We start from the raw sequence: 24,854 nt of genomic DNA, 5'->3' as shown, positions 1-24,854 counted from the left end.
ACGACGATACCTTTTTCATTGGCTAATCAGGGCTATATGCAAATTAACTGCCAACTAAGATTGGCAGTTAACTGCCAACAAGATGGCGGTTAATTTGCATATGTAGGCACAATGCAGGGAGGCGAAAGGGAAAGCAGGAAGAAGCCCTCTGCCACTGACAGTGATCGGAAACCCAGGGGGGAGCTAAGAGCTGGAGGGCAGGGCAAAGGCGGCCCTGGGGCCGCCTTTGCCCTGCCCCCCAGCCGTGATTGGAGAATCAGGCGCCTTTGCCGCCCTGGCCAGTGATAGCAGGAAGTAGGGGTGGAGCCAGCGATGGGAGCTGGGCACGGTTGAAGCTGGCAGTCCCGGGAGCTAGGGGTCCCTTGCCTGGGCCTAAAGCGGAGCCCAGATCGCGGGGCCGCTGCAGCTGTGGGTCCCCGCTGCCCAAGCCGGACGCCTAGGCCAGAGGCGTTAGGCCTGGGCAGGGGTGGAGCCTGCAACCGCGGGGAGCTGGGGGTCCCCTTCCCAGGCCTGACACATCTGCCGGACGCCTCAGGCCTGGTCAAGGGGCCCATCCGGTGATTGGTGATCGGAGGGTGATGAGGGTCAACTCCTCTGGCCGAGGCATCAGGCCTGGGTGGGGGGCGGAGCTGGGGATTGGGGGGATATGATGGTCCCCTTGCCCAGGCCTGAAGCCTGGGTCAGAGGCGTCAGGCTTGGGCAGGGGGTGGAGCAAGGGATCAGAGGGAGATGGGGGTCCCCTGCCCAGGCATAATTCCTGGGCCAGAGGCCTCAGGCCTGGGCGGGGGCCAGAGCCAGTGATCAGGGGGAGATGGGGGTCCCCTGTCCTAGCCTGACACCTCTGGCGGAGGCGTCAGGCCTGGGCAAGGGGCCGATCAGGCGATTGGAGGGTGATGGGGGTCAACGCCTGAGGGCTCCCAGTATGTGAGAGGGGGCAGGCTGGGCTGAGGGACACTCCCCTCCCCACACACACCCAGTGCACGAATTTCGTGCACCGGGCCCCTAGTTACATTATAACTCTCATTGGTTCTCAGCATATTTTTAAATTTATGCTTTCTCTAAAATTCAGTCTTTCATATTTTTAAATAACAATTTGAAATAAATTCCAGAAAAATATAAAACATGTAATCTGTTTTAAGTGAGCTTTTTACTATGACATATATGTGCAACAATGGTGTAATTTTCTATATTCACTTCCATAAAAACAGATTGCATGCTATGTGACAGATATTGTGTTATATGAAGAAGATAATGCTGTCTTCAAGTAGTTTATGCCAACTGGGAGAAACAGACTTCTAAACATATGTATTCAAGGTATTATAAATGCTGCAAGTAAAGAGGTTCCCAGGAAATTATGGAAACCTATAGGCAAGGTACTTAGTCCAAATAAGGGTTGCAAAGACATAGTCTGCCGGGAGCCGGTCCATCCTTGCTGTTTCAAGGGACCTGGCATATATGGCATACGGTTCTTAATATGTTTGCTCACCTTCTTGGCGCTGTGTTTTAACCAAGGTCACCTCTCCGAGAAAGGTTGAATCCCCAGGTAGGGATTTTTCCCTGAAGTTAGGGAGGGGATGAAACTCCTTAACTAAGTGCCAGGCGGGCAGTTAATCAATTTAACTACAAACAATCATGCTTAAGCTACATAATCTTTACTCCCTGGAATGGAGATAAGAAACGCCCTAACCTTTGTAATAGAGATTGATAGGATTGAATCAACTGGTATAAATACAGATGCAACAAGACAGCGAGACAGAACTTCAGACACAGAACTGAGAACACAGGGCTTGGAAGACAGGACCAAGAGAGACAGAGCCTAGGCACAGAACCTACACAGAACGTTCTCTAGGGACAGAAGAACTTCGCTGGAGAGAGCATGCCAGAGGATCCTGGAGAGGGACTGGCCTCGGAGCCTAGAGACAGAGCCTAGCGGGAGAACATGGCAAGGGATCCTGGACTGAACCTGACTACAGAGATTGGCAGGAGAACCTGACTGGAACCTGGACACTGAACCTGACTGGAGAGCCTGGACAGAACCTGGCTGGAGAACCTAGCGAGGAACATGGCTACAGAACCTCGCTGGAAATCCGAAGCAGAACCTCTCTGGAGATCCGGGCTAGAGATCCTGGCTAGGTTGCTGATCAACTGAACGCTGTCTCCGTGTCATTCCTTCTTCGCCGACTCCGTCCACACCTTTGGGGATCCCTGGACCCGCTGGGGCTGGACCCCGGCAATAGTCCTCATTGTCTAATAGATTTAAATCAGAGATTTAAATTTAAACCTCTGGTTTATTCACTCAGCTAGTCTAGTAGGAATTTACTCTTCTCCATCATTAAATGATATCCTAGGACTATAAAAGTATCAGTACTCCTCCAGAAAGTGAAAAATGTATTCCATATGCTAACTAAATGTGACATAACTAGAAACACAAATGTCAACTGACTCACCTATTGAATCAAAAGACAGAACAAATGATCACATAAAACTCTCTTATTAGTATGTTTTTGTGCTAGAAAATAACTCAGTAATATTTTACTTAGACTATATATGCTTTGTAAGCTTTCTCTTTTATAGTTATTCATTGCCTTTGTTGAATATGCACTACTTTTGTTAGTTTATCTGTTCTGCAAACATATTGAAAATCATAAATGGTAGTATCATATTGTCTCTCAGTATTTAAAAAAATATTTATGCCCTAGCTGGTTTGGCTCAGTGGATAGAGTGTCGGCTTGCGGACTGAAAGGTCCTGAGTTCAATTCCGGTCAAGGACACATGCCTGGGTTTCGAGCTCGATCCCCAGTAGGGGGTGTGCAGGAGGCAGCCAATCAATGAGTCTCTCTTATCATTGATGTTTCCATCTCCCGCACCCTCTCCCTTCCTCTCTGAAATTAATAAAAATATATTTAAAAATATATATTTATTATAAACACATTAAATAATGTGTAATTTTAGGGGTTAGTGCAAAATAGATGTTCTACCATGATTAACATATTTTGTTAAAATTCAGTCTTCAAAGGCTTTCTGTCTGTTTCAGACTGTTGTATGTTGAGTTTTACCAAAGATTGGTTTACTCAGATCTGAAAAGATTAATGTACCTTGTTAAGCACCTGTCTCATTTTTTACAGTAATAATGTGAGGAAACTGGTGCACTCGGGATGATTAGCTATTGTTAATCTCAGTCTAAGAATGGATTATGTTTAAGAAGTCACCAACAGGTACAAAGAGGCAATTTCTTCAGCACTGTGAGCTTTGTAGTATAAAATTTGGGTTTATAATAGTTTTGGGTGTGTGCGCGCACGCGCATGTGTGTGTGTGTGTGTGTGTGTGTGTGTGTGTGTGTGTGAGAATTAAGGGAAGCAGGAATAATGCTAAAAGTTAAATTCATAATTTTTGAAGTATGTATTCTACTAGTTGGTCAGGTGATATTTTCCTAATTTAAGCAAAATGATTCTATAACTATTTTTAAGCAAGAAAAGTTTTTGAAAATTTCAGAGGATCACATAATATATTTGGACCATTATCAATATTCTTTGCATATAAGAAAAGAGTCACTGTCTGGAGATTGCATAACTGTATTTTTTCCTTAAAGCATTTTATTTTATTTATATAGTTATTATTTTTAACATATCATTGCATTATTTTTGTTTTTTATAATTTATCTTTATTGTTGAAACCTTAAAGCATTTTAAATGTTTGAAACCAGGACTATCCTGAATTATAGCCATCTAAGATTTCAGCAGCATTTTCCCCTTAACTTCCCTCTCTCCCAGGCACAAACACAAACACCTCTGTTTTCTTAATGCCTAATAAAGCTTTCCTGGGATTCCAAAACAAAGTTCCAACTTTCTCATATACTTCACTAATTAAAGTTATTTTGAGATTAAAGCATTATATTCTTTTAATTCTATGGGGAAAATAATATAAGTTCAAAGTAATAATAAATAGTTTAGGTATGTGTAACTTACTTTGGCTGTGAGTCATTTTCCTATAAAATTTATCACTGTAAAAATAATTATAAAAATTTACTTCCCTATATTTTTGTCTGAATATTTTTTGGAATATTCTTTCACACTAAAAATAAAGGATTTCCAATGTTATTTCTTCTAAATAATGTCAAGATTTTAAGTTTACTAATTTTACAAAGATTAGTCCATGTTTATATCCTAAAATAATAATCTATTACATGTTCTAAAAACAAATTGAATATATGGTTTAAAAGTAATTGAGGTTGGGGAAAATCCATATTTTGTTAATATTAAACTAAATTTAGAAAATATTCAAGCAATTCTAAAATACATTATAACTCATGTACACTATTTTTTGCCAATTTAAAGTCATCAATTACTTGTAAGGATGCCAGTTTTAATTAACTTCAACTCTTTGTTCCTATACCAGTATATAGGGTGGGGCAAAAGTAAGTTTACAGTTTTGAGTAGGAGAAACAGTGTTTATTCTTGTGTTATTATTTATTAATTATTGTATTATTAATCCATATGAACAATTATTAATCCATTCCTTTTTGTTCTTTATATTGAAAATTTAATTGCCATAAATTGCCTTTTTTAAATTTATCTTTATTGTTGAAAGTATTACAGATGTCCACTTTTCCCCCCCATTGACCCCCTCCACTCTTCACCCATCCCCCCCTTCCCTAAGCCTTCACTACACTATTGTCTCTGTCTATGGTTTATACATATAAGGTCTTTGGTTAATCTCTTCCTGCCTCAGTCCCCTCAGCCTTCCCTCAGAGATTCCTCAGTCTGTTCCATGCTTCTATGTCTCTGGATCTATTTTGTTCATCAGTTTATTTTGTTCATTAGATTCCACATATGAGGAGATCATGTGATACTTGTCTTTCTCTGACTGGCTTATTTCACTTAACATAATACTCTCCAGGTCCCTCCATGCTGTGTCAAAGGGTAAGAGATCCTTTTTTTTTTTAAAGCTGCATAGTATTCCATGATGTAAATGTATCCCAGTTGTTGTTTTTAATTCATTCATCTACTGATGAGCACTTGGGCTATATCCAGACCTTCACTATTGTAAACTGCATTGCTATGAACATAGGGGTGCTTATATTCTTTCTGATTAGTGTTTTGGGTTTCTTAGGATATATTCCTAGAAGTGGGGTCACTGGGCTGTCCCATATTTAATTTTTTGAGGAATATTTTTAGTGGCTGCACCAGTCTGCATTTCCACCTGCAATGTATTAGGGTTCCCTTTTCTCCACATCTTTGCCAGCATTTGTGGTTTGTTGATGGTAGTTGGCCAAGAGACATATGGAAAAATGCTCAAAGTCACTAATCATCAGAGAGATGCAAATTAAAATGACAATGAGGTATCACCTCACACCTGTCAGAATAAATTGCCTTTTAATTGCTAGAATGCTATTGACTCCCCCTCCCCCAAAATGATTAATTCCTGGTGTATGAGAAAAAAGGAAGTAATCCCTGACCTCTGGAAAGTGGGCTGGCCCTTAAAACGGAGGCCTTGGTATTGTTGGGAGTTGGCCTGGAGCTCATAGCTAGACCATGGTGCTCTCCTTTTGGACACAGCTTCACAGAACACCAACATCAGACAGGGTCACGTGATGATGATGTGAGGCTAAAACAACCAGACAAAAACAAGTTCATTCCCCATACTGCCTAAATATTGAACATCTCTTCTGGCTAATAATATGAGTGACTGCTACTTCTTTGCCATTTGCAGCTGCCTTGATCTAGTTCTCCCTCCCTTTAGATAAGATTTATTAAGACACCCAATCATAATTATCCCTGACAGAGTCCAATCCAGAATAAAGTCCTGCTTCCTTCCTTGAACCCTTCCCAAAATCATTTAACCAAAGCCCAAATTCTATAGGAAGTCCTTCAAACATCCACTTGCTAAGTCACACCATTTCCTATGTCTCCCTTGTTGCAATGAGCAACAAACCCAATTTTTTCAATTATATATGTGTTTCTAATGGTCTTTGGGCAAGAGGATATTCTCACATTCATAGCCGAAAATTGTGAATATTGAACTATAAATTTTATGTAAAATAACTTTGTAAACTATAAAGTTCTATTAAAAAGTTGATGTATTAAGATTTCTAGGCTTAGAATTTTGTTTTCAGTAAATTCATCCAAACCCACGAATGTTTTTTTTAACATTCTACTTTTAAAATATATTTCATGAATAGTTCCCTTCTCAAATATAAAACATATGTTATTTTCTACTCTAGGTTTACAATCTCAGCGAATTAAAGACTCTATGGCTCTAAAGAGAATTTATTCTTTTAAAAATTCTTTTCACTATGTTTGGGAATTAACCTTTGTTTTAATTCAGATTTTAAATTAGCATTAAAATGAAAAGTTATATCCCTCTCTTTCTTTCAAAAATAGTAATGGATCAAGATTTCTTAAACATTATATTCCCAATTTAAAAATGTAAATGATTTTTCTTTTTCTTTAATTACCACTTTAGATGACACAGCTTTAAAGTATTATAGGCATCAATAAGGGGAGGAGGTTTTGTCCCATCCATTTCTTTAACCGTACTTTATTATTTGTCACTCATATGCATTGTATTTTATCCTTTTATTGCTATAGTAGTGATTGGATTGAATATATCTACATTATATTTTTAAAATATATTTTATTGATTTTTTACAGAGTGAAAGGGAAAAGGATAGAGAGTTAGAAACATTGATGAGAGAGAAACATTGATCAGCTGCCTCCTGCACACTCCCTATTGGAGATGTGCCTGCAACCAAGGTATATGCCCTTGACTGGAATTGAACCTGGGACCCTTCAATCCTCAGGCTGACGCTCTATCCACTGAGCCAAACTGCTTACAGCTACATCATATTTTGATAACATTATATTTTATCCTTTTATTGCTATAGTAGTGATTGGATTGAATATATCTACATTCAGGTCCCAACTCACTACACTAATCAAATTAGAGGTTAAATTTTTACCAGTTTATCTTCTAGAATAGAACCTGCTAGATCACCATTGCTCTTGCTTCCAGAGATGCTGCCCCATTTTAACTTTTTTTTTTTTTTAAAGGGATTGAGGCTTTCAAATACCCACATCTTCCAGATGGAAGGTCTACTGGTTTGTGATTGTTCCTTATGTAAATATCTTAATATGAGATCCCTAAAATGAGGCTCTCCCAAAAAGGATTAATGTATAATCCCCTCTCTCTATTGCTGTAGTGGATTAACTCTGTATTCTCTCTGTGACTGGTTTGCTTCCTGAAGGCTACAACAAAAAGACTCAGTGCTCCTTAAACATGGAATTGGAAGTGTAATTGAATACTAGTATTTCCAAAGAACAAGGGTAAAAATGACACACAAAGCTGAGTATTTTATGACGTGACTTTCTTAAAGAAGGACCCGTTTGAAGCCGTTTTATAAACCCCCATAAAATAGCAATTCAATAGAATAAGATTGGAGTAAAATCAAAAGGTAGTGCAGTGTCCTTTCAGAAACACAAAGAAACATGTAGAGGAAATGTGTTACCTGTTAAAAGTTTACAGAACTGTATTTGAAATTCATAATATATTTCAGTAAATCAGTGTGTATGGTTTTCATAATGTGTTTCATGATATATTTTCAATTTTCCAATTTAATTGTTTGGATCTGTTGAATTACTTTTTAAGAGAAAGAAGCACTTTGCCATTTTTTATGTTTTTGACCATTCTTGGACTCCAATTGCCAGAAAGCTCTATTAAACCAGAAATCACTATCCTTCTGTGTTTAGAATAAGGACTTTCCTAAGGTTTTATTTAGCAAGGCCCAAGGATGAATAAGAAGATATTTTGTTTCTGATGTGAATCACATCACCTTCTTTCTCACCTTGTCCTAAACAAGATTAAACATGGGTTTCTCCAGAAGGGAAATCAAAGAGTGGCATCCAAAGGAGCCCTGGTAGTTTAAGGGTTAAGGGAGCGGGTTGGATGCCCCGGCTTTGGGGATTTTGAGCTAGGCTTGGGAGGCTGGGGAGCCGCTGAGCGCCCGAACAGACCCTCCAATGAACACAAAGGAGGGTCTGGGGAATAGAAACCCAAATCCACTTGTAATCATACAAGAGATTCAGGCATAATTACTTGAGCAACCTAGATTAAGATTGATGAGTCTTTAAAGTGGCGCTTCAGATCGACCGCTTTGCCCTTTGGAAAGAAAAACCTCACGGAGCCAAGGTGGACCCCTGTCTCCGCTGGCTCTGAAGCGGAAGCTTCAGGCCCGAGACCCCAGCCAGGCCCCTTGCGGGCTCCAGGCGGGGAGAGAAAGCAGTAAAATAAACGAAAGGGTTTAGTGTTCCTCTGACCAGGCAGGCAGTCACGGTCCAGGGTGTGTAGACTGACACTGACACAGTTTGCTTCACATCCACCCCTTTTTAAGCGCGACGGAAGCCGGCCTAGTCCTCTCCGTGCCTCTGGCGACAGAAAGGCCGGTTTTGTGCGGCTGGTGGCGAATTCCTAGTGCTTGTCCCCGGAGCGCGGTCACCTCCACGGCCCGCGCCCCGCCTCCCGCGCGGCTCGCGTGGCTGTACGAGCTGCTCCGCGAGGAGCCGCCGAGAAGGGCCCTGACCTCAGTGTCCACAGGGGACCCTCCTTTTTATAGCTGCTTTGCTGTTATTGTGACTCCTTTGACTAAAATGCAAGTGAGGGGGAATGGAAAGGAATGCAATGCGTCCTTGCTACCGAAGAATGGACGTTATTTTTGATTTCCTTGTCTGTGGTCCAGCTAAGAATGCCTCCCCTTCCGGGAATCTTAAACGAACTGCTAAGCAATCCCCTTTTGTAGTATTCTAACATGCGAAATTCTTAATTTTCAATTCTAACTCAGATGGGAGTGATTTGAAGCAAGCACCTTGGTAGACACGTTGCCTAAAAATCTTTTGCTGCAGCTTGCTTAATTCCTCTAGTTTAAAAAATTGAGAATTAGAACTTTTCGGCTGTTTTCCTGAGAATCTTTTTGTTCAGATGTCTTAACAATTTCACCATCTTTTGACTGGTTCTCTGTTAGAAAAATCACTGCTATGAGTTTTGGGTTTTTTTCTACATAAGAAATGTATTTAATGTCCGTGTGCGCGCGCGTGTATGAGTACGTGGCACACCTCGGGCCACCGATGTTAATCCTCCTGCAAGATGCAAACCCGTAGTGCCTTGGACTTTCTATATTACCATCCCGCCGGCTTCACACCTCCCGCACAGCCCTTGGGGAACTCTGCTGCCTAGTTTACGGGGCTTTACTCAAGGACTGTTTCCTTCCAGCCATGCTGACTGCCTAGGGTTTCGGACAGCCGGGGTGCTCCGTGCAGAATCGGGCCTGGTAGAGTCCGTACTGCACTTTTTAGTTAATAGCAGTGTCTCACCAACCATGTAGGATTTCTAGGAGGAGGTTGCAAACTCGTTTACTAAGGCTTACTTATTCGGTGTTCTGGCCTATTGGGTTTTTATAAAAAGTATTTATTTCTAGTGTCATTTTAAGGTAATTTGTGAAAGCTAAGCTGACCTTATCTCGCATGAAAGGAGCTTGCTACATAGTATAAGCACCATCTTTTTGGTGCATCTTTAAAAATAAAAGCCGGTGGTACCACTCTGGGAGGAAGCCAGAGAGAGTCACAGGGACTTAGCCTGACTAGAATGCCCTTGTCTTTCAGGCCCAGTGGTCCTCAGCACGCCTGCCCAGCTCATCGCTCCCGTGGTGGTGGCCAAAGGAACTCTCTCGATCACCACGACAGAAATCTACTTCGAGGTAGATGAGGATGACCCCGCCTTCAAAAAGATCGACTCTAAAGTGAGTTAAAGTGATTAGGCTACAGTACTGGTGGCTTTGTGGGAGGAAGTGTTTTTCAATTTTGCTGGGTTTTAAATGACAGTGGGGGAGGGGAGCAGATTCCCATCTTTCTCATAGAAAATAAAATGAGTGAAGTAACACATGCTTTATTTTATGGGATTGAAGACTATATTAACGATTTTAAATTCTGTATTACCAGAGCAGGCACATTTTAACAGTCTGTGAGTGCCTTTGTGTGCATTTGGGTAGATTTGGTAGTTAAGCCAATTGCTCCCAAGTCCCTGTGGTACAGAATCTCAGGCTCTCTGAGAAGACTGGGAAGGGTTTTATGAAATTTCTTAGAGATCACTTTTAATTTCCAAAAATGTAGATTGCAGTGTGAATTATTATTGATTTAAAGGTTATAAGGAAACCGCAGGGAGGGGGTTACATTTAGATATAAATTAATCTCCATTATTACATCCGTTTTTTATTTCCTGAAATAAGAATGGGTTTTACATGTGAATTTAAAAGGAAGAGAAACTGATTCTCTGGAAAGTTTTGACCTAAAATGTGCATATATTAGCGCTGGGATGTTTAAAGTTTGTATTCTTCTCTGGGTGTAATGCAGAAAATACACGTTTGGAGGATTTGAAATGCATATTTTATTTGTTTTTTATGTCTTGTTTAGATTTAAAAACTTGAATATTAGGGCAACTCTACACCTCTGCACTTTCTTCTGCAATCAATTTTATTGTTATTTTAACTTGTATGTATGTACAATTTGTAAACTTTTTTTCCTGAGGTTAAGAATTCAAGAACAGAAGTGTCATGCTAGATATTTAAGAATCATTTTACAAAAGTCTTCCTTTAAAGTAGTTTTCAGAGACAATTATTCTAAAATAGTTAAAGACAAATGCTCCCATAGATCCAGAACTTTATCCTTTCTATGTAAATTTTATATAGAAATAAAGCATTATAAAATGCTATTTGTAGAATGGCAATTAAATTCTAAAATTTACCCCCACTTGAATTAACTAATAACCTTAAGGCCATAGGTGATTAGTTCTTCTCAGCACTTGTTGACTATTAAAATACTCTCTGAAGGATTGTTACAGGACTTTTTTCACTTCTAGATCCAAAAGAATTGAATTTTACAAATAAGTGTAAATATAATGTATTTGACTTTAAATAATTTAAAGTTTGTCTTTATGCTCTTATTATTAGCTAGCCCTATAAAGTAAAAAGAAATTTTGGATTTCTGATTAATTTACTTAGCTATCTGAACACTGCATAAAATAAGGTCTGACATTAACTGGTCAGAAATTATCTTCATTTTATTAGCTAGTATAGTTTTCATTTACAAATTTCAAAATTTTCATTATGATTTTGATTAGTTCATTTCTGTGAGTTAGTCTGATGTTTAACTTAGCAGTCTTCACTAAATTTTTTCTTTATATCATCAAAAATGGCACAGAAATACTAACCTAGAAGAGCAAGCTTTCATGGGTAGATTTAAATTGTGTCTGTCATGGAAAGAAATAGTCTTTTGAGTAAGTTAGAAAGTGAGAGTATACTGTTATCTTCTGTAGCTCTACAAAAAACATTGTAATGTTTAAAATATTGAAGTGGGTTCAATATTCAAAATGAAGCATTATATCTTTTCAAAGAAAAACAATTTAAAGTGACACACAACTTTTATTTTACCTCTTTATTAGCTTCTAATTAAATAAAAACCAGCAAGAGAAATTAAAATCTAAATCCCAAAAGTAATTATCCAGTGTATTTCAAGTGCATTTTTCAAATATATAATTCAGATATTCAAGCGTTATTATATACGCTGAATTCAAATTTCTTTGACTATATTTAAATAACATTTCAAGTATATTTATGGAATGTTAGAAATAGAACAAGCAATATATTTGAAACAAAATGTAAACTTTTTAAAGTTCAGATACTTTCAAAGACAGATAAAGTATTGGGAGGAAATCTACCTTTAAATGGTATCTTTGTTAGAGGAAAGTGTCTGGAAGTATCCAAAATGGCAATTTAACTTCTGTTCACCAAATCACAAAACACAAACATCCACACTTCAAAGACAATGTGAGATCACAATATTTGTTACAAATAAAAATATACATTACACTTTCCTTCAGATGGCATATCCAAATCATGTTTACTCACAGACAGATGCACCTAAGTCACCAAGATTGCTATAATCCTTTGATAGTTAGTCAAAAGTGTTCCCTGTGGTCTTGCATTACAGCTGGGTTGTTTTCAGGGTGTCATTGTGTACTTTCCAAGAGAATTATGAAATCCTTTGTAAAGAAGTCTCTAATACTTGTGGGTTGGGGTTTTCCTTTATCTGCTTTCCCCACTGTTTTTCTCCCCTTGGAGGGGTGGGTGAGAATGCCTAAGCATTGTATTATTCCTTTTTAAGGAAGAGATTGTTTGCACTGTCAAGTGGTATATTAGGTATCGAACAGGAAGTGTACACTTAATTAGGATTTTGAGAAGACTAGTAACGTTTCGGCTGTTCTCTAAAGTTTTTCCAAACTTTTTGGGTTGGTCAGGATCTCTCTTGCCAGTCGCCACGTTTGTTTGGCAGCGTTCTCTAGCGCCGAGTGAGGTTTGCCTTGAAAGAGGTCTAGGTTAGGTAGGAAGTAGTGAGGGCACCGCCGGCACTGCAGACAGGAGATAAGTTGCAGCAAAATGCCGTTGAGCCGATCGCCCAGGCAAGCCTCGTCCCAGTCGGACTCCCGGGGATGCTTTTCACACTCATAGGAAACCAGAGTCTTCATGTGGTAATTGTTCAGGGGCTGGCCAGGCAGTTCCAAGTGGCGGTCCCGTAAGGTTTTGAGGATGGACAGGCATTTCTTTCTGCAGCCCCCCATCTGCAGTCTATTCTCCGCTTCCGCGAATTGCAGCACCCAGGCGTCGCTCTCCGCCGAGCTCTGCTTGCCGGCCAGGGAGTGGCACTCCTTGGACAAGAGATTGAACCCTTCGGCTTTGACCTCCGCCACCCGGTTGGGTCCGGGCCAGGGGATGTGGGGAAGTGGCCAGTGGGCAGCACTCCTCGGCCAGATCCCGGTGCATTTAAATGCAGGGGTGATCTGCACCACGTACCGATCTCGGATTCGCAGTTTCACTTCGCTTGTGTCTGCCACCATCTTTACCACATCCCTGTAGCTACATTTGTCCACTGCTTGAGCCACCAACGTCTGAAACCTGGACCGGATTTTGCGCGCCGAGAGGTAGCCGGAGGCGGTAATGAATTCCACCCAGAGGGACATGCTCCTTTTGCGCCCGTCGCTCAACTTCAGCACCGCGCAGCCGGGCAGCGAGCCGTCATCCACAAAGTTAAAAACCCCCATTTGGTTAAGGTAAAGCACCACCTCAAATTCGGTGGGGGAGATGACCTCCAAGCCCTCATAGCGGTTGTCCATTTCGTTGAGGGAGCTGATAAAGCGGGGCTCCTGCACTTCCACTTCTTTCAGCACGTCGGATACGACTTTGCAGACTTCCCGGATAGTTTTAGCAATGGCAGCTTTCCTGGCTTGGCATTTTTCGTTGTAGTATTTGTTCAGATGGTACACCAGCTTGGCCTGGGCCGCGATCATGTTGGGGCAGAGATCCGGATTGTACACCGGAGTCTCGCAGTAGGCTGTGGGATCCAATGCGGCTGCTAGAGCTGGAGCCAACTTCGTGCAGAAACGGCCCAGCGCTCTCAGCGTCTCCAAACCGGTCCGGACGCGCCGCTGCGGGGGTTCTAGTTGCCGCGGTCCCCTCCTTGTGTCTAGGCGCCCAGCGGCTCTTAAAGTGAAACACTGTCCCCCTCCCCCTTTCTCGGCCTCTCTTCCTCTTTTAAAGAATCCTGGTGGGAGAGAAACGCACGGAGAGATCCCCTTCTCAGTTATAAAAACAAAGTTGCGCTGATACCCAGCAAAGCTCTTCAGGAGTCAAAATAAACCCTTTCCGTCTTTATTTACCCTTTCCGAGAGTCATTGTGTGTGCAGGACTGTTAATCAGGTGGAGGAAAAGTGTGCTGAGTGTGTCAGGGGTGAGTGTGCGTGTGTATATGTCAGAAGAAGCTGCTGTCGGTTTGTCTCAGAGCCCAGACGCACTCGTGTGGAAATTATAAAGGCAGGGCCAGGCAGGCTGGCGGCCAATCGCCACTGGGCTCGTCACGACAGCCTCCTTTGGCTCCAGCCAGGCTAATTAATCCCCCTCATGGATATAAGCACAGGAACTAAAGGTAGGAGGCTGCTGCAGGCAGAAACCCACCCAGGCCACCTAGACACAAGAGGAATCTCTCAGCTTTGGTATTACTTGAAGCATACTGACATTCTGAAAAAGACTTGGCCAAGTGGTACTCTTGGTGCTGAAAGCCGTTTGTCTTTTTACCGCTGAAATGCATATACAGGTATATGAATGGTCATCCATCAATTAGTGGACTAGTTGGGGTTTTCTAAGACAAGAGTCATGAACTTACATTTAGAGGAAGAAGATCATTAATGTCTGTTAATCCTGGAGGTCTTTTAAAATACAAGTTGAAAGTTTGCTCTTTCCTGATTATGCAGGTTGGTTTTCTGGATGTTCCTATATGTTAGAATGATTTTTAAAAATATTATGCAGTGTGTTGGGGCAGATCATGTTGGGGCAGAGATCTGGATTGTATTTGTCCCTCATTTGCAGTTATTGAGAGGGATCCAAAAATTATTGCTAAGTGTGTTAGATATCATCTACCCCACTTTAAGTTAGGATGTTTTAAAAAATGTTTAGTATACCCCTCCCTCCTCTTTGTACTGTGGTAGGCTTGCCCAACATTACAAGTGGGACATTAAGTTTTGTTTGCATTGATAGAAATATTTGAAAAATCAATTACCTCTGTGATGGAGAGATTATTAACATATGGTCATAATGAGCTGTATGTGAAATTCAAGAAAGATAATTGAAATGAGACCCACTGGCAGACAACTTTCCTGAAAATTTGCAGATTTGGGTTTTCTTGCTCATTTTTACAGGTGTATAATTAAGGATATTATCTCCTCTCTTAAGTGTCCTTAGTGCTGACGTGACAATAGACTTCTAATTTTATATGATTCTGTGTGATTTGATTAAAGGAAAATGATTAAAGATTTTAAAAGAAAATTAATTTACAGTCATCCAGGATTTTTAATTAAATATCATTTTGGAAAAATTAGAAAGAAATAAACATTTCTAAATTTGGAACCTTGAAACAGAGGAGGAAATGGATTTATATAGAATTTTTTTTGTAGTACCAATTATGTCCTTAATGTACTAGTAAAGGAAAGAAATACTACTTAGGGTTATGTGGTGGTTTTAAAACCTAGGCAGATTTTTAATCGCCAACCTTTAATTTAGATGCCCTCTCTTCCAAATTAAGAATATTTCCAGCAAAATCCTCTAATGCCTGGTAATAATTTTGTAGGCGCTTTCTTTCAGAACAGCTTTTAACAAGATCTTATTCAGGGCCCCCAATTTTTACTCAATCTTTTGATTGGGGGAGGGGGGATGGCAACAGCAGAGCATCACAAAGCCACCCACCTATTATTTACTTTCTCCTTATCCAAGAGTGATACATTCTGATTTAGCTTAAAATAGTACATTAGATTTGGAGCTTAAAGCATTCATCTGCACTATTCCCCGAGAACCTTCTATTCCCTTAAGGACTGGGGTTGGGATCACCGAACGCCCCTCCTCACTTTGCCGGCTTTGCGGGTGAATGCACTGCTACCTTTTGGCAGTTGGAAGAGGAAGCAAATCTGAGCGGAAGAACCCACGGCCACTAAGGCAAAGATGTGCGTTGGTCTCATTGCGAAAAGCCACCTCTGTGTTTCATTCAGCGCAAGTCCCCATGTACTTCCCGCTGGTCCCCTCTCTCCTGCTACTCTGCATTCCCGGGCCGTCCTTTCCCCTTTCTGTTCTCAGTCCCATAGGCTTTATTTCTGTAAGCCGTTATTTTAAAACCTTACTCTGTGTGCGGGTTTCTTCACGTCCGCTGAAAGCCTCCGTCTCTACCCAGGCACCTCTCAGCCCTGGGCCCACATGTGGTTGAAGCCAAATCGGCGCGTGCTTGTCGCTGGCCGCGGCTCCTGCGCCCTGCGCGCTCCCCCTGGGGTTCAGGCTAGAGTTGCTGGGACCGGACTCACCTCTCCATTTCTTGGGCCACCTGCATATTTCCCTGGTTATCGAGAACCTGACGCAGCCTGGGACGTGGAGGCCCGTGGCCGTTCCGGGGACCTTGGCAGGGCCGTCCAGTCGGGTCTAACGCGAAGGACGGGAGGGCGGCCGGCGGGCCTTGCTGCAGCCAGGCGCGCAGGTGGCGCATCTTTGGGGCACACTGTGAGGCTTAATTGGGTTAAAGCAGCTAAACACTGAAGCACTTTGTGCAAACTAATTGGTGTAACCGGGGCCTTTTCCTAAGGATTTGCACTTTGAAAAAGAAAATGGATGTTGAGAAAAGGACTAAGAAACGCGTTAGTTCTCCAGTGTTCCACGAAAGTGAAGTCCTTCCGTTTCAAGGACACCGGGAGTGTTTACTGATCTGCTTCCTATAGCACCCTGCTTCGCCCAGGGCACTGACAGTGATTTACATAACATAGGACTCACCCACCCGCCATAATCTCTGGGGGTAAACTGTAATACTCCAGTGCAAGTACTGCTTGTTGCTGCATCACACTGATTTTCTATTACACCGAACACGTGAAATGAATTGCTTTCTGTATCTGAACCTTTCCAAAGATCTCATAAACCTCTCAACTATTGAAGGGAAAATCAAAATGTTCTGAGGAGTGTGCCTTCTATCCCTTACTTCTTCTTTTTATTGAAATAACCTATGGAGAGGAACTTAAAAAATATAGTATATTTTAGGTATAATTTAGCCTTTTTTAAATCAAGGTTTTGGAGTTAGATTTGTTTTATGGGAGTAACTTAACTATTGTATAGTAAAAAGATTTCTTGAAATGTCATTTGCCCTATTGAACTACTTACTTCAAATGATTACTTAATACATGGAGATAGCTTAAAATCAATTTATTTACGTATATGAAAACTTGATAAAACAATTTGAATGACACCAGCCTTATATGTTTTTACTATGAATAAAACCTTGTGTGTCCCATGCTTTAGGATATGTGTTAATTGTTTTCATTGGTATGCTACACAGGCATGTTTGACATGAGCTAATAATAGAATGATAATTGAAGAAAACTGACCTAATTGAAGAGGGGAGGGAGGAATCAAGAGTCTCATGATTTAATGAAAATCTGAGATGCTTACATTTGAATGGTATTTGGAATTTTAAGGACTAACCAATTCGATTTTTTTTTCCATTTCATTTACCTAGTTTACTAGGCAGCCTTGATTTAAAAGATACCACTTAGGAAAAAAAGTCCAAAGCAGTCACAAGCTCACCATTATCATAAATTTTGGTACTTATTAATGAATATAAAACAATCAAATACTGTGATTTTTAACAATTCAAAGCATTCAAAATAACAATGGCAAAATATATTTTCTTAAGTGCTATTTCCTAGGTAACTTATCCCCATTTTAGACCTGCTTATATTACTGGATAAACAAAGTAATGCAAAAATAGTCACCTTATTAGAGTTAAAGAAAAAGTCTATTATGTTGAGAAATGTAGAACTGCAAGGTTTCTGTTTTTTAAAAAAATCTAATTTGAATTACATGTTCATAAATTTAAGCACTTGTGACCTTTCATCTGGAAAAATTTATCTGTTAGAGGATATGCACACACATGTTAAATGTTCACAAAGATATTGTTTTGTGTTTTTTCATTATCTGCTGGTTGCTATTCTGTTCCCAAATATTCATGAATTTAAAGTTTTATTTTTTAATATGTGCTTATTACACTGGGGAGATAAAAAGAATATGAAGTTGAGTTTATTGAATTATTTTTATCCCTGTTGCTGGAGTGGCTTTGAAGGCTCATTGTAAGCATTTGATTTCTACCCACCTCTTCTTCTTCCTTTTTTTTTTTTTTAATGTACCCAGGCTACTTCATCTGTTTTATTCTGCCAGACACAATATATTTCCTCTTTTTTTTTTTTTTTACACTAGAGAAATTAAAGACAGATATTTGTACAGGGTTTTCTTTATGTGTCACATTAAATTAAGTAAAATAGGGGTAGTTTTTCTGGTAATCTAATTTGATGACATCCATACCTTTTTTCCTAGTGTGACTACTAGTATAATAACATTTGAAACAAAGTAACTCGAGAGCTTCAAAAGTCTCAGTGATTTTTTTGAAATAGTTATTTTATATTTTAATATCAGGTTTATGACAAAGTAAAGCAAAGAATTGAGTTCACTATACAATTTAGACCCTATTTTATTTCTTCAACCACAGCATCCTGATAATTATGGTTAATTTTTTTTTAAGTATTTCCTTAATTCTTCACTTGAATGATCAAGGCTATTCCCTCAGTTTTCCTCATCCTTATAGTACACAATCAAATAGGTTTGTAGTAGGGAGTACTTTTATTTTTCCTACAGTGTTGCTTAGTAAACATGTTCTTGGTGCTAATAAATGTTGAAAAGAAAATAACTCTGAGATTAAAACTGAAAGTTGGAAGTGTACTTACTTTACAAGAATTTTTACCACCCTTGGATTTACAGATTTGAGCCAATGCTGGATAATTGTCCAAATCTTTTCTTTGGATAGAAAACTAAATTTAGAGCCTGGGTTATTTAGATAATTGTCTCAGTTTCTTAACTTCATTTGCATTAATATGTACTAATTGCCCTGGGGAGATAAAAAGAATATGAAGTTGAGTTTATTGGATTATGTATCCCAACACAGAGATACAGGATATTTTAAGTTGCATCTATTAACTGAAAAACTTGGGGGTGAGAATTATCAATGAAAATAGTTTCTTATTGCTCAAAATAAATATGATTTAACCCTTTCCAAACATATGAGGGTATTGGGGCTAGTCATTCATTGATTATTATGGAGCAAGTGTTGATTCCAAATTCTAATTCTTCATACAGCTTTTAAAGGTAATTTTTATCTTTAGAAACTCTGAAATTAAATTCATATTGTTAGATTTCAGTTTATAATTTTTATTTGGATATTCTAAACATATTCTAACAGGATAATTGGGCTCCTGTGATTCTTTCCTATATGAAAATTATGCATTTCATAATCTAAAACTAACATACTAGTAGATTTACAGACATTTGCCTGTAAGCCTGCCTCGTTGGCACTTTAGTACAGAGGAGTTTTATTGCACATAGAGAAAACAATGGAAGCACATGTAATTAGGGTTTGCTAATCTGTACATTTGTAGTGGGTCATCCAGGACTACATAGCTCTCATCACTGTACTGTACTATATGTGATTAAGCCACTGAAAATATTCAGCATGACCTTGAGGCTAACGTATGGTATGTAGATAATCAACCTCCAGTGATTGCATGTCTAAAATAACCTTTGCTATTTCTAATTTATAGTTTTGCAGCTTATTTTTTAATTGAACAAAACAATTTCTCTAAACTAGGATTTACTTTTTTAATGATCAGTAACTGGAGTGATAATAAAAGGATTACTTTAAATAAAAACTATTACCTTTTATCATGTATATTATATGCAATAAAATACTATAAGTGATTTACAGAAAAAAGGAAATTCATTTATAAATAGAAACTTTCTTTATACCTTTACATGTAAATGTAGAGATTGCAACAATATCTGAGAATAGATCACCTAAATAATATTTCATTTCCACTTATGATTATTTTCACTATTATAATATTTTATTATAATAATGTGTACTACTTCTTAAAAACACAATTTTTCATATAATGATTTGTCAAAAATATCATTACAAATTCTAAGTAGATAATACTTTTAAATCTACATATGTTTATTCATTTTATCTAAACATCTAGATCTAATCAAAGCATAAAGAGCAGAAGGTCTATAAGATAATATCTAATAAAAAGTTGTGAACCCATTGAAATGAAAAGTATAGAGTAATTTTATTTTTATGTCAAATCTTCTTTTTTATTATTTTAAGTCCATTTCATGAATGTATGATTTGTATACAGCAGTATTTAATCCTATGATTTTTTTCCATATGAATGTGCCATTTTATGAATTCTGACAAATACATACAACCATATAGCATTAGTCTGGCACAGATATAGAACATTTCTATTACCATAGGAAAAGTTTCCTCATGCCCTAGTTTATTTTTAATTTGTAATTTATTAATAAATGTCTGGGTGTCTTAATATTTTATCAAAAAATCTTTAGACTGTAAAACCTTTATTTATTCCACTAGAATTTATTATTTAATCATGTTTCTAACTTAAGACCAGTTTTAATGAGAGAGCAGCACTGAAGTAGAGGTAGAATATAAAATAATATTCCAGATATACTAACAACAGGTTTACAATTTTCATTTTACTTAAAATTTGTTTAATTTTAATATATGCGACATTAATGCTTGGTAAAAGATTCTTTGTTCAAAGGAACTGCCAATATTTGTTATGCTAGCATGAATGTATGTATTAGACTTGTGAATATAGTGTACAGTTTGCATGCCGATATGTATTAAGAAATGGGTTTTCATATAAGTGAGCAACATTGAGACATTTGTAATGATACTAGCTTTATGTCATTAGAGAAATAAATCTCATCTCAACATTTAAATTACATTTTACTTTACATTTTCAGTAAATTAATCTTTTCTTTGAGAGTTGGGAAACAAGGCCAAGAAGTTTACTAGAGCTAATATTAATTAATATACATGCATTCTTGGAACATATGTTACTAATTTTGTATAAATATATGTCATGCAAATTTAGATGTTTATAAATACTCCAAAGAATTCTTAAATTTTAGGAGTGTAAATATTTTTATTGATAATAATGCTCTTTTAAGTATTTTGTCTTTTTACAACTTTGAATGGTACAGTAAGTCTCTATTTCTTCCCTCAAGATATACAATTACTTAAATGCTTTCTGTATTATATCTTTATTTGGCAATTATATTAGAAAATTTAATGCAATGCATGCTTACAGGCCTATTAAGAAAGAAGTTATTGCTTTCTTAATAATCTTAAAGCATTTTTAGGAAGTATACTCTTTTTATGGTTTGCAAAATAGCCTGTGCATGCAAATTGTATGTACACACACACATATACACACACACACAGCCCCAGTGTTTCAGACAGTAAAAGATTGAATTGGCCTCTATACATTTTTTATGTTAACCTGTTAAAAGGAAACAGCTACTAAATATAAGGTTTTTTTTTCACCAGTAGGATGTAATATCACATTTGCAAGATTGTTTCATAATAACCCTACAGTTCTCAATAATACCTTAAGAAATTGCAGCTAAATGGATTTTAAAATAATAATAACTGGACATTTCTACCATATTTATCCAGTCATGTATACTATGACAGTTTTGAATGTCATGAACTTTAAATTGTGAAGTTGAGAAGTTTAAAAATTGCTAGCTATTCTGTCCATAGAAACAAAATTATATTGCTCCATCATCACATACATAATGTTCATGTGTATATAAAAACACCTACATTTATTTAAAATCGTTTTCTACTTTTTTGCAACAGACCACGGTTAAATTTTTTGCAACCTATACCTGTATTTTATAAGCAAATTGCATAACTCACTAGGATGAAAAAGTGAGGTTTTGGGGGCTTTATTGTTTTTGTTTCTTTTCTAGCAAATTCAGTTCTTCATTTGTTTTGCTCTCCACGCTGCATTAGCACAGTTTTCCCCTGTGTGCATCTGCCAGTGTACAATTTAGCCACGGGCATCTGTAGACCTTGTGGTGATCAGTATTGCAGGCAAAAGCCATATGTGTTTAAATTTTTTAAAAATCTCTTTATTTCATTTGCTGTTTTAACTGGATGGATAACTTTTGTGCCTCAAGACAGAAAAAGAAAAAATACAGAAATAATTAATTGCCTCTATTCTTGAGAGCTTCATTTCCCCCTCCAATATGGAATGCTTGTCAGCTTTCCTGATGAATGACTGCATGTATTTGCATAGATTTTACATTAACACAAAAATTAGTTTTATTTGTGGAAAACTAGTTTACATAATAATATAAGACCTGGTGTTATTGATTATGTTCCCAAGCATCGATGATTTGTAAAGGGATTGTAGGTTCTTATTTTTTAAAGATCTGATCGATCCATTTCTTAATTTAAACTTTCTTTGCTTTAGATAGTTTTGCATTAATAAGATAAACATATTTATAAAATGTTAAAGTTTTTAAAATTATTTTCTGGATATGTTAACCACAACTATTTCAGACCCACAGTGGTTAAAAGATTCTGATTTTAAACTTTTGGCATGGACTGTTTTAAAATATTTATTATCAATTATATACACCTCAGAGAGTTGGAATATTGCATCTGTGTGAATGATTTACATTTCATATTCATGCTATCAAAAGGATGGATACTTCATTGGATATGCTTATTCCTGGTGCATTGTTTACAACCAAATTTAAAATATATCTGAGAGCTATTCTCTCCATCTTCAATCTGTTTTCTTGAATATATTTAATCCAATCTTGAAGAAAATCACTCTGCTCGAGATAGTTGGGTGCTGAAAACAACTCTCCCTCTCTAAGTGGCAGGCAGTAGATGTTTATTCATACTATAATCTGGCATCTTGTTGTCTAGAGGCAATCTGCTAATTATGTGCTATCATTGTATTATCCATGTTATGGAAAATCCAAATATGTTCACTGCTGTTACTTACATCCCAAATCTTTTCATAAATATACTTGATCCTCAAGAAACACACTACACTTAATGGCATCCTAAACCAGGACTGTCTCTGCCACTTCTTGATTCTGGGACACCCTGGGTGCCAGCTGTCACAGCTCAGCTAATGATGACAAATACCCCCTCTATGCAGATTGCAGAGCTCACAGGCTGCTGTGCAAGACAACCAGATTACCTTTTTTTCAGATAGTAACTTAACCTTTTAAACTCATGTTGAATGAAGTGATAAGCTATGATAGTTACCATTTCTGTATCTTTCAAAACTAAAATCAGATCTATATCAAATTACACTGACTCACTTTTTCTAATTTTTTTAATTTAGGCCCCCCCTTTTCCAAATAAATGATTCTATATATTATTTTTTTAAGACTCTGGATTATTTGAATATAATTATTGTTAAATCAGAACTATATCAAATAACACTGACTCACTTTTTCTAATTTTTGAATTTTTGTATAGTCAACAATGCTTCCGCTTCCCCCTTGAATGCTGTAATATTCTTAGAGAAACTCTAGTTAAGACATACTTCACAAACACACTAGAATATGCATTTGAACTCTGAATAGAACTTAGGTTGTGTGGATTATTGAGAAAATTGTCTAGATTGTTTAGGCCAGAAAATAGGCTGGTAAAAAATTTTGAGGGAAAATGGATCCTTTCTTTTTCCTCACCTGAACCTTAGAACCTCTGTGCTCTTGCTATGTGATTGGCCCCTTCTGTTCCAAAGAAATGGTTCTGTATATTATTCCTTTAAGACTCTGGATTATTCCAAAATAAATTAGAGAATAATTGTTGCTAATGATTATTTTTTCTATTTTCAAAAGAGCTTTTGTTTTAAGTTGTTAAATTTTTCTATAGAAATTTGTTTTTGTGTTATGATACATAAACCTTCATGGACTATTCAAAATAAAAATTAACACCATTAATGAATGAACATCGTTAAAATGAGGTAATAGTTTACAATTGCAACATTCATCTCATTTACAGAATACTTTTATATGCATTAACACATTTGATACTTAAAGTAATTTTTTGAGTTGAGAAAAATGGGTGATAAAGAATGAGCATAACTCAATGAGTATTTAATCTCTTTTAATCTTCACAACAAATGCTCATTCCCATGCATAAATAAAGAGACTGGGGTTTAAAAAGGTTAATTGTCTTAACAAGGGACATACTAGTAATTCCAGAAACAGGTCTGTCTGACTTCGGTTGCTCTTAACACTACAATATCTAAAACACATATTATGGAGGTATGTATGTATATGTATGTATGCATGAATGAATGCATGCATGTCCTGTCTGTTCCCAGAAATAATTTTTAGCGACTGGGATATAAGTATTATTCTGAAAAGAAACTATAGACTTAGATTTACATTAATAATATGATTGTTTGATGAGTTGTAAAGATTAAGTTCTTTATAAGAGGCTTTTAATTAAGTAAATATTGAGATCCTATTTATACTATGAGTTTTATTTTATGATAATGTATTAATCTATCACATGAGGAGAAACTAGGAAATATACATACTATTAATGAATATCAAATTGGACTAATTCACCTAAAGAACCACTTCATTGCAAAACTTAAGATTATTGGGATATATCTTTATAAAATGATGAAGAGAAACAATTACTTCAGCTATCACTTGAGTAAATTATCTTTGTACTTTTTCTTTTATGCTATTTTATGCTACATTTCCTTTTATACTATTTTCTTTTATACATATAGCTTTACTCTGTGAACTTTCAGTTGAAGACACATGAAAACTCCCTTTTATCATGAATTTAAATAGAATCATTTTAAAAATGCTGTGAATGTCAGCTGTTTTTACTCCTTGCTATTTTTTTTCTTTGGTATGGATACTATACTGTTCTAGGATTTTTTTCAATGATACATTTGATTGTTCTATTTCATGAATTTTAATTCTAGAATTCTACTTATAATTACCAATCAGTAGTAACGCTTAATAATTTTTAAATGTTACACTGCATATAATTATATAGAATTTAAGTGCATATTTAAATAAAAGTATCATGCAATTAATGCTGGTAGGAAGAAACTAATTCTACTTCAGAATTTAGACATTTTATATCAGGTCAGGAGGAAAATATAATGCAACCCTGCTCATTAACTGTCTGAATCTTCTCTACAGCACTAGTAAGGAATGGTCATCTAACCTCTTTTACCTCCATTGATGAGAAATTCACTATCTACTCAGATAGCTACATACACTTACATACAGTTCTAATTATTAGAAAGCTCTTCCT

General features: G+C 37.3%; 2 protein-coding genes across 6 annotated transcripts in view; one reads left to right on the top strand and one right to left on the bottom strand.

Annotated features, from left to right (window-relative positions):
- NBEA (neurobeachin) overlaps positions 1-24,854 on the top strand; it is a 990,744-nt gene that overhangs the window by 690,223 nt on the left and 275,667 nt on the right. For 4 of the 5 annotated variants that reach the window (XM_059684425.1, XM_059684424.1, XM_059684423.1 and 1 more), the window contains one exon: positions 9,651-9,787. In XM_059684425.1, coding sequence (XP_059540408.1) covers positions 9,651-9,787 — 137 coding nt within the window. Of the gene's footprint in view, positions 1-9,650; positions 9,788-13,026; positions 13,150-24,854 lie in introns of those variants that run through there. The other variant, XM_059684427.1, reaches the window with a different exon arrangement.
- MAB21L1 (mab-21 like 1) lies at positions 11,453-16,249 on the bottom strand. Its single transcript, XM_059684428.1, has 2 exons — positions 15,940-16,249; positions 11,453-13,640 (listed from the first exon to the last, which is right to left on the bottom strand). Exon 2 carries the CDS (start codon positions 13,384-13,386, stop codon positions 12,307-12,309), a length of 1,080 nt encoding a protein of 359 aa, XP_059540411.1. The 5' UTR covers positions 13,387-13,640; positions 15,940-16,249; the 3' UTR covers positions 11,453-12,306.

The sequence above is a fragment of the Myotis daubentonii genome, chromosome 2 (assembly GCF_963259705.1).
Source record: "Myotis daubentonii chromosome 2, mMyoDau2.1, whole genome shotgun sequence".
NCBI lineage: Eukaryota > Metazoa > Chordata > Mammalia > Chiroptera > Vespertilionidae > Myotis > Myotis daubentonii.
Note: the sequence above shows the minus strand (reverse complement) of the source record. Positions and strands in the feature narration are given on the sequence as shown.

Excerpts from the sequence above, each read along its gene's own strand:
- MAB21L1 (XM_059684428.1), bottom strand. The coding sequence starts at position 13,386 with ATGATCGCGGCCCAGGCCAAGCTGGTGTACCATCTGAACAAATACTAC.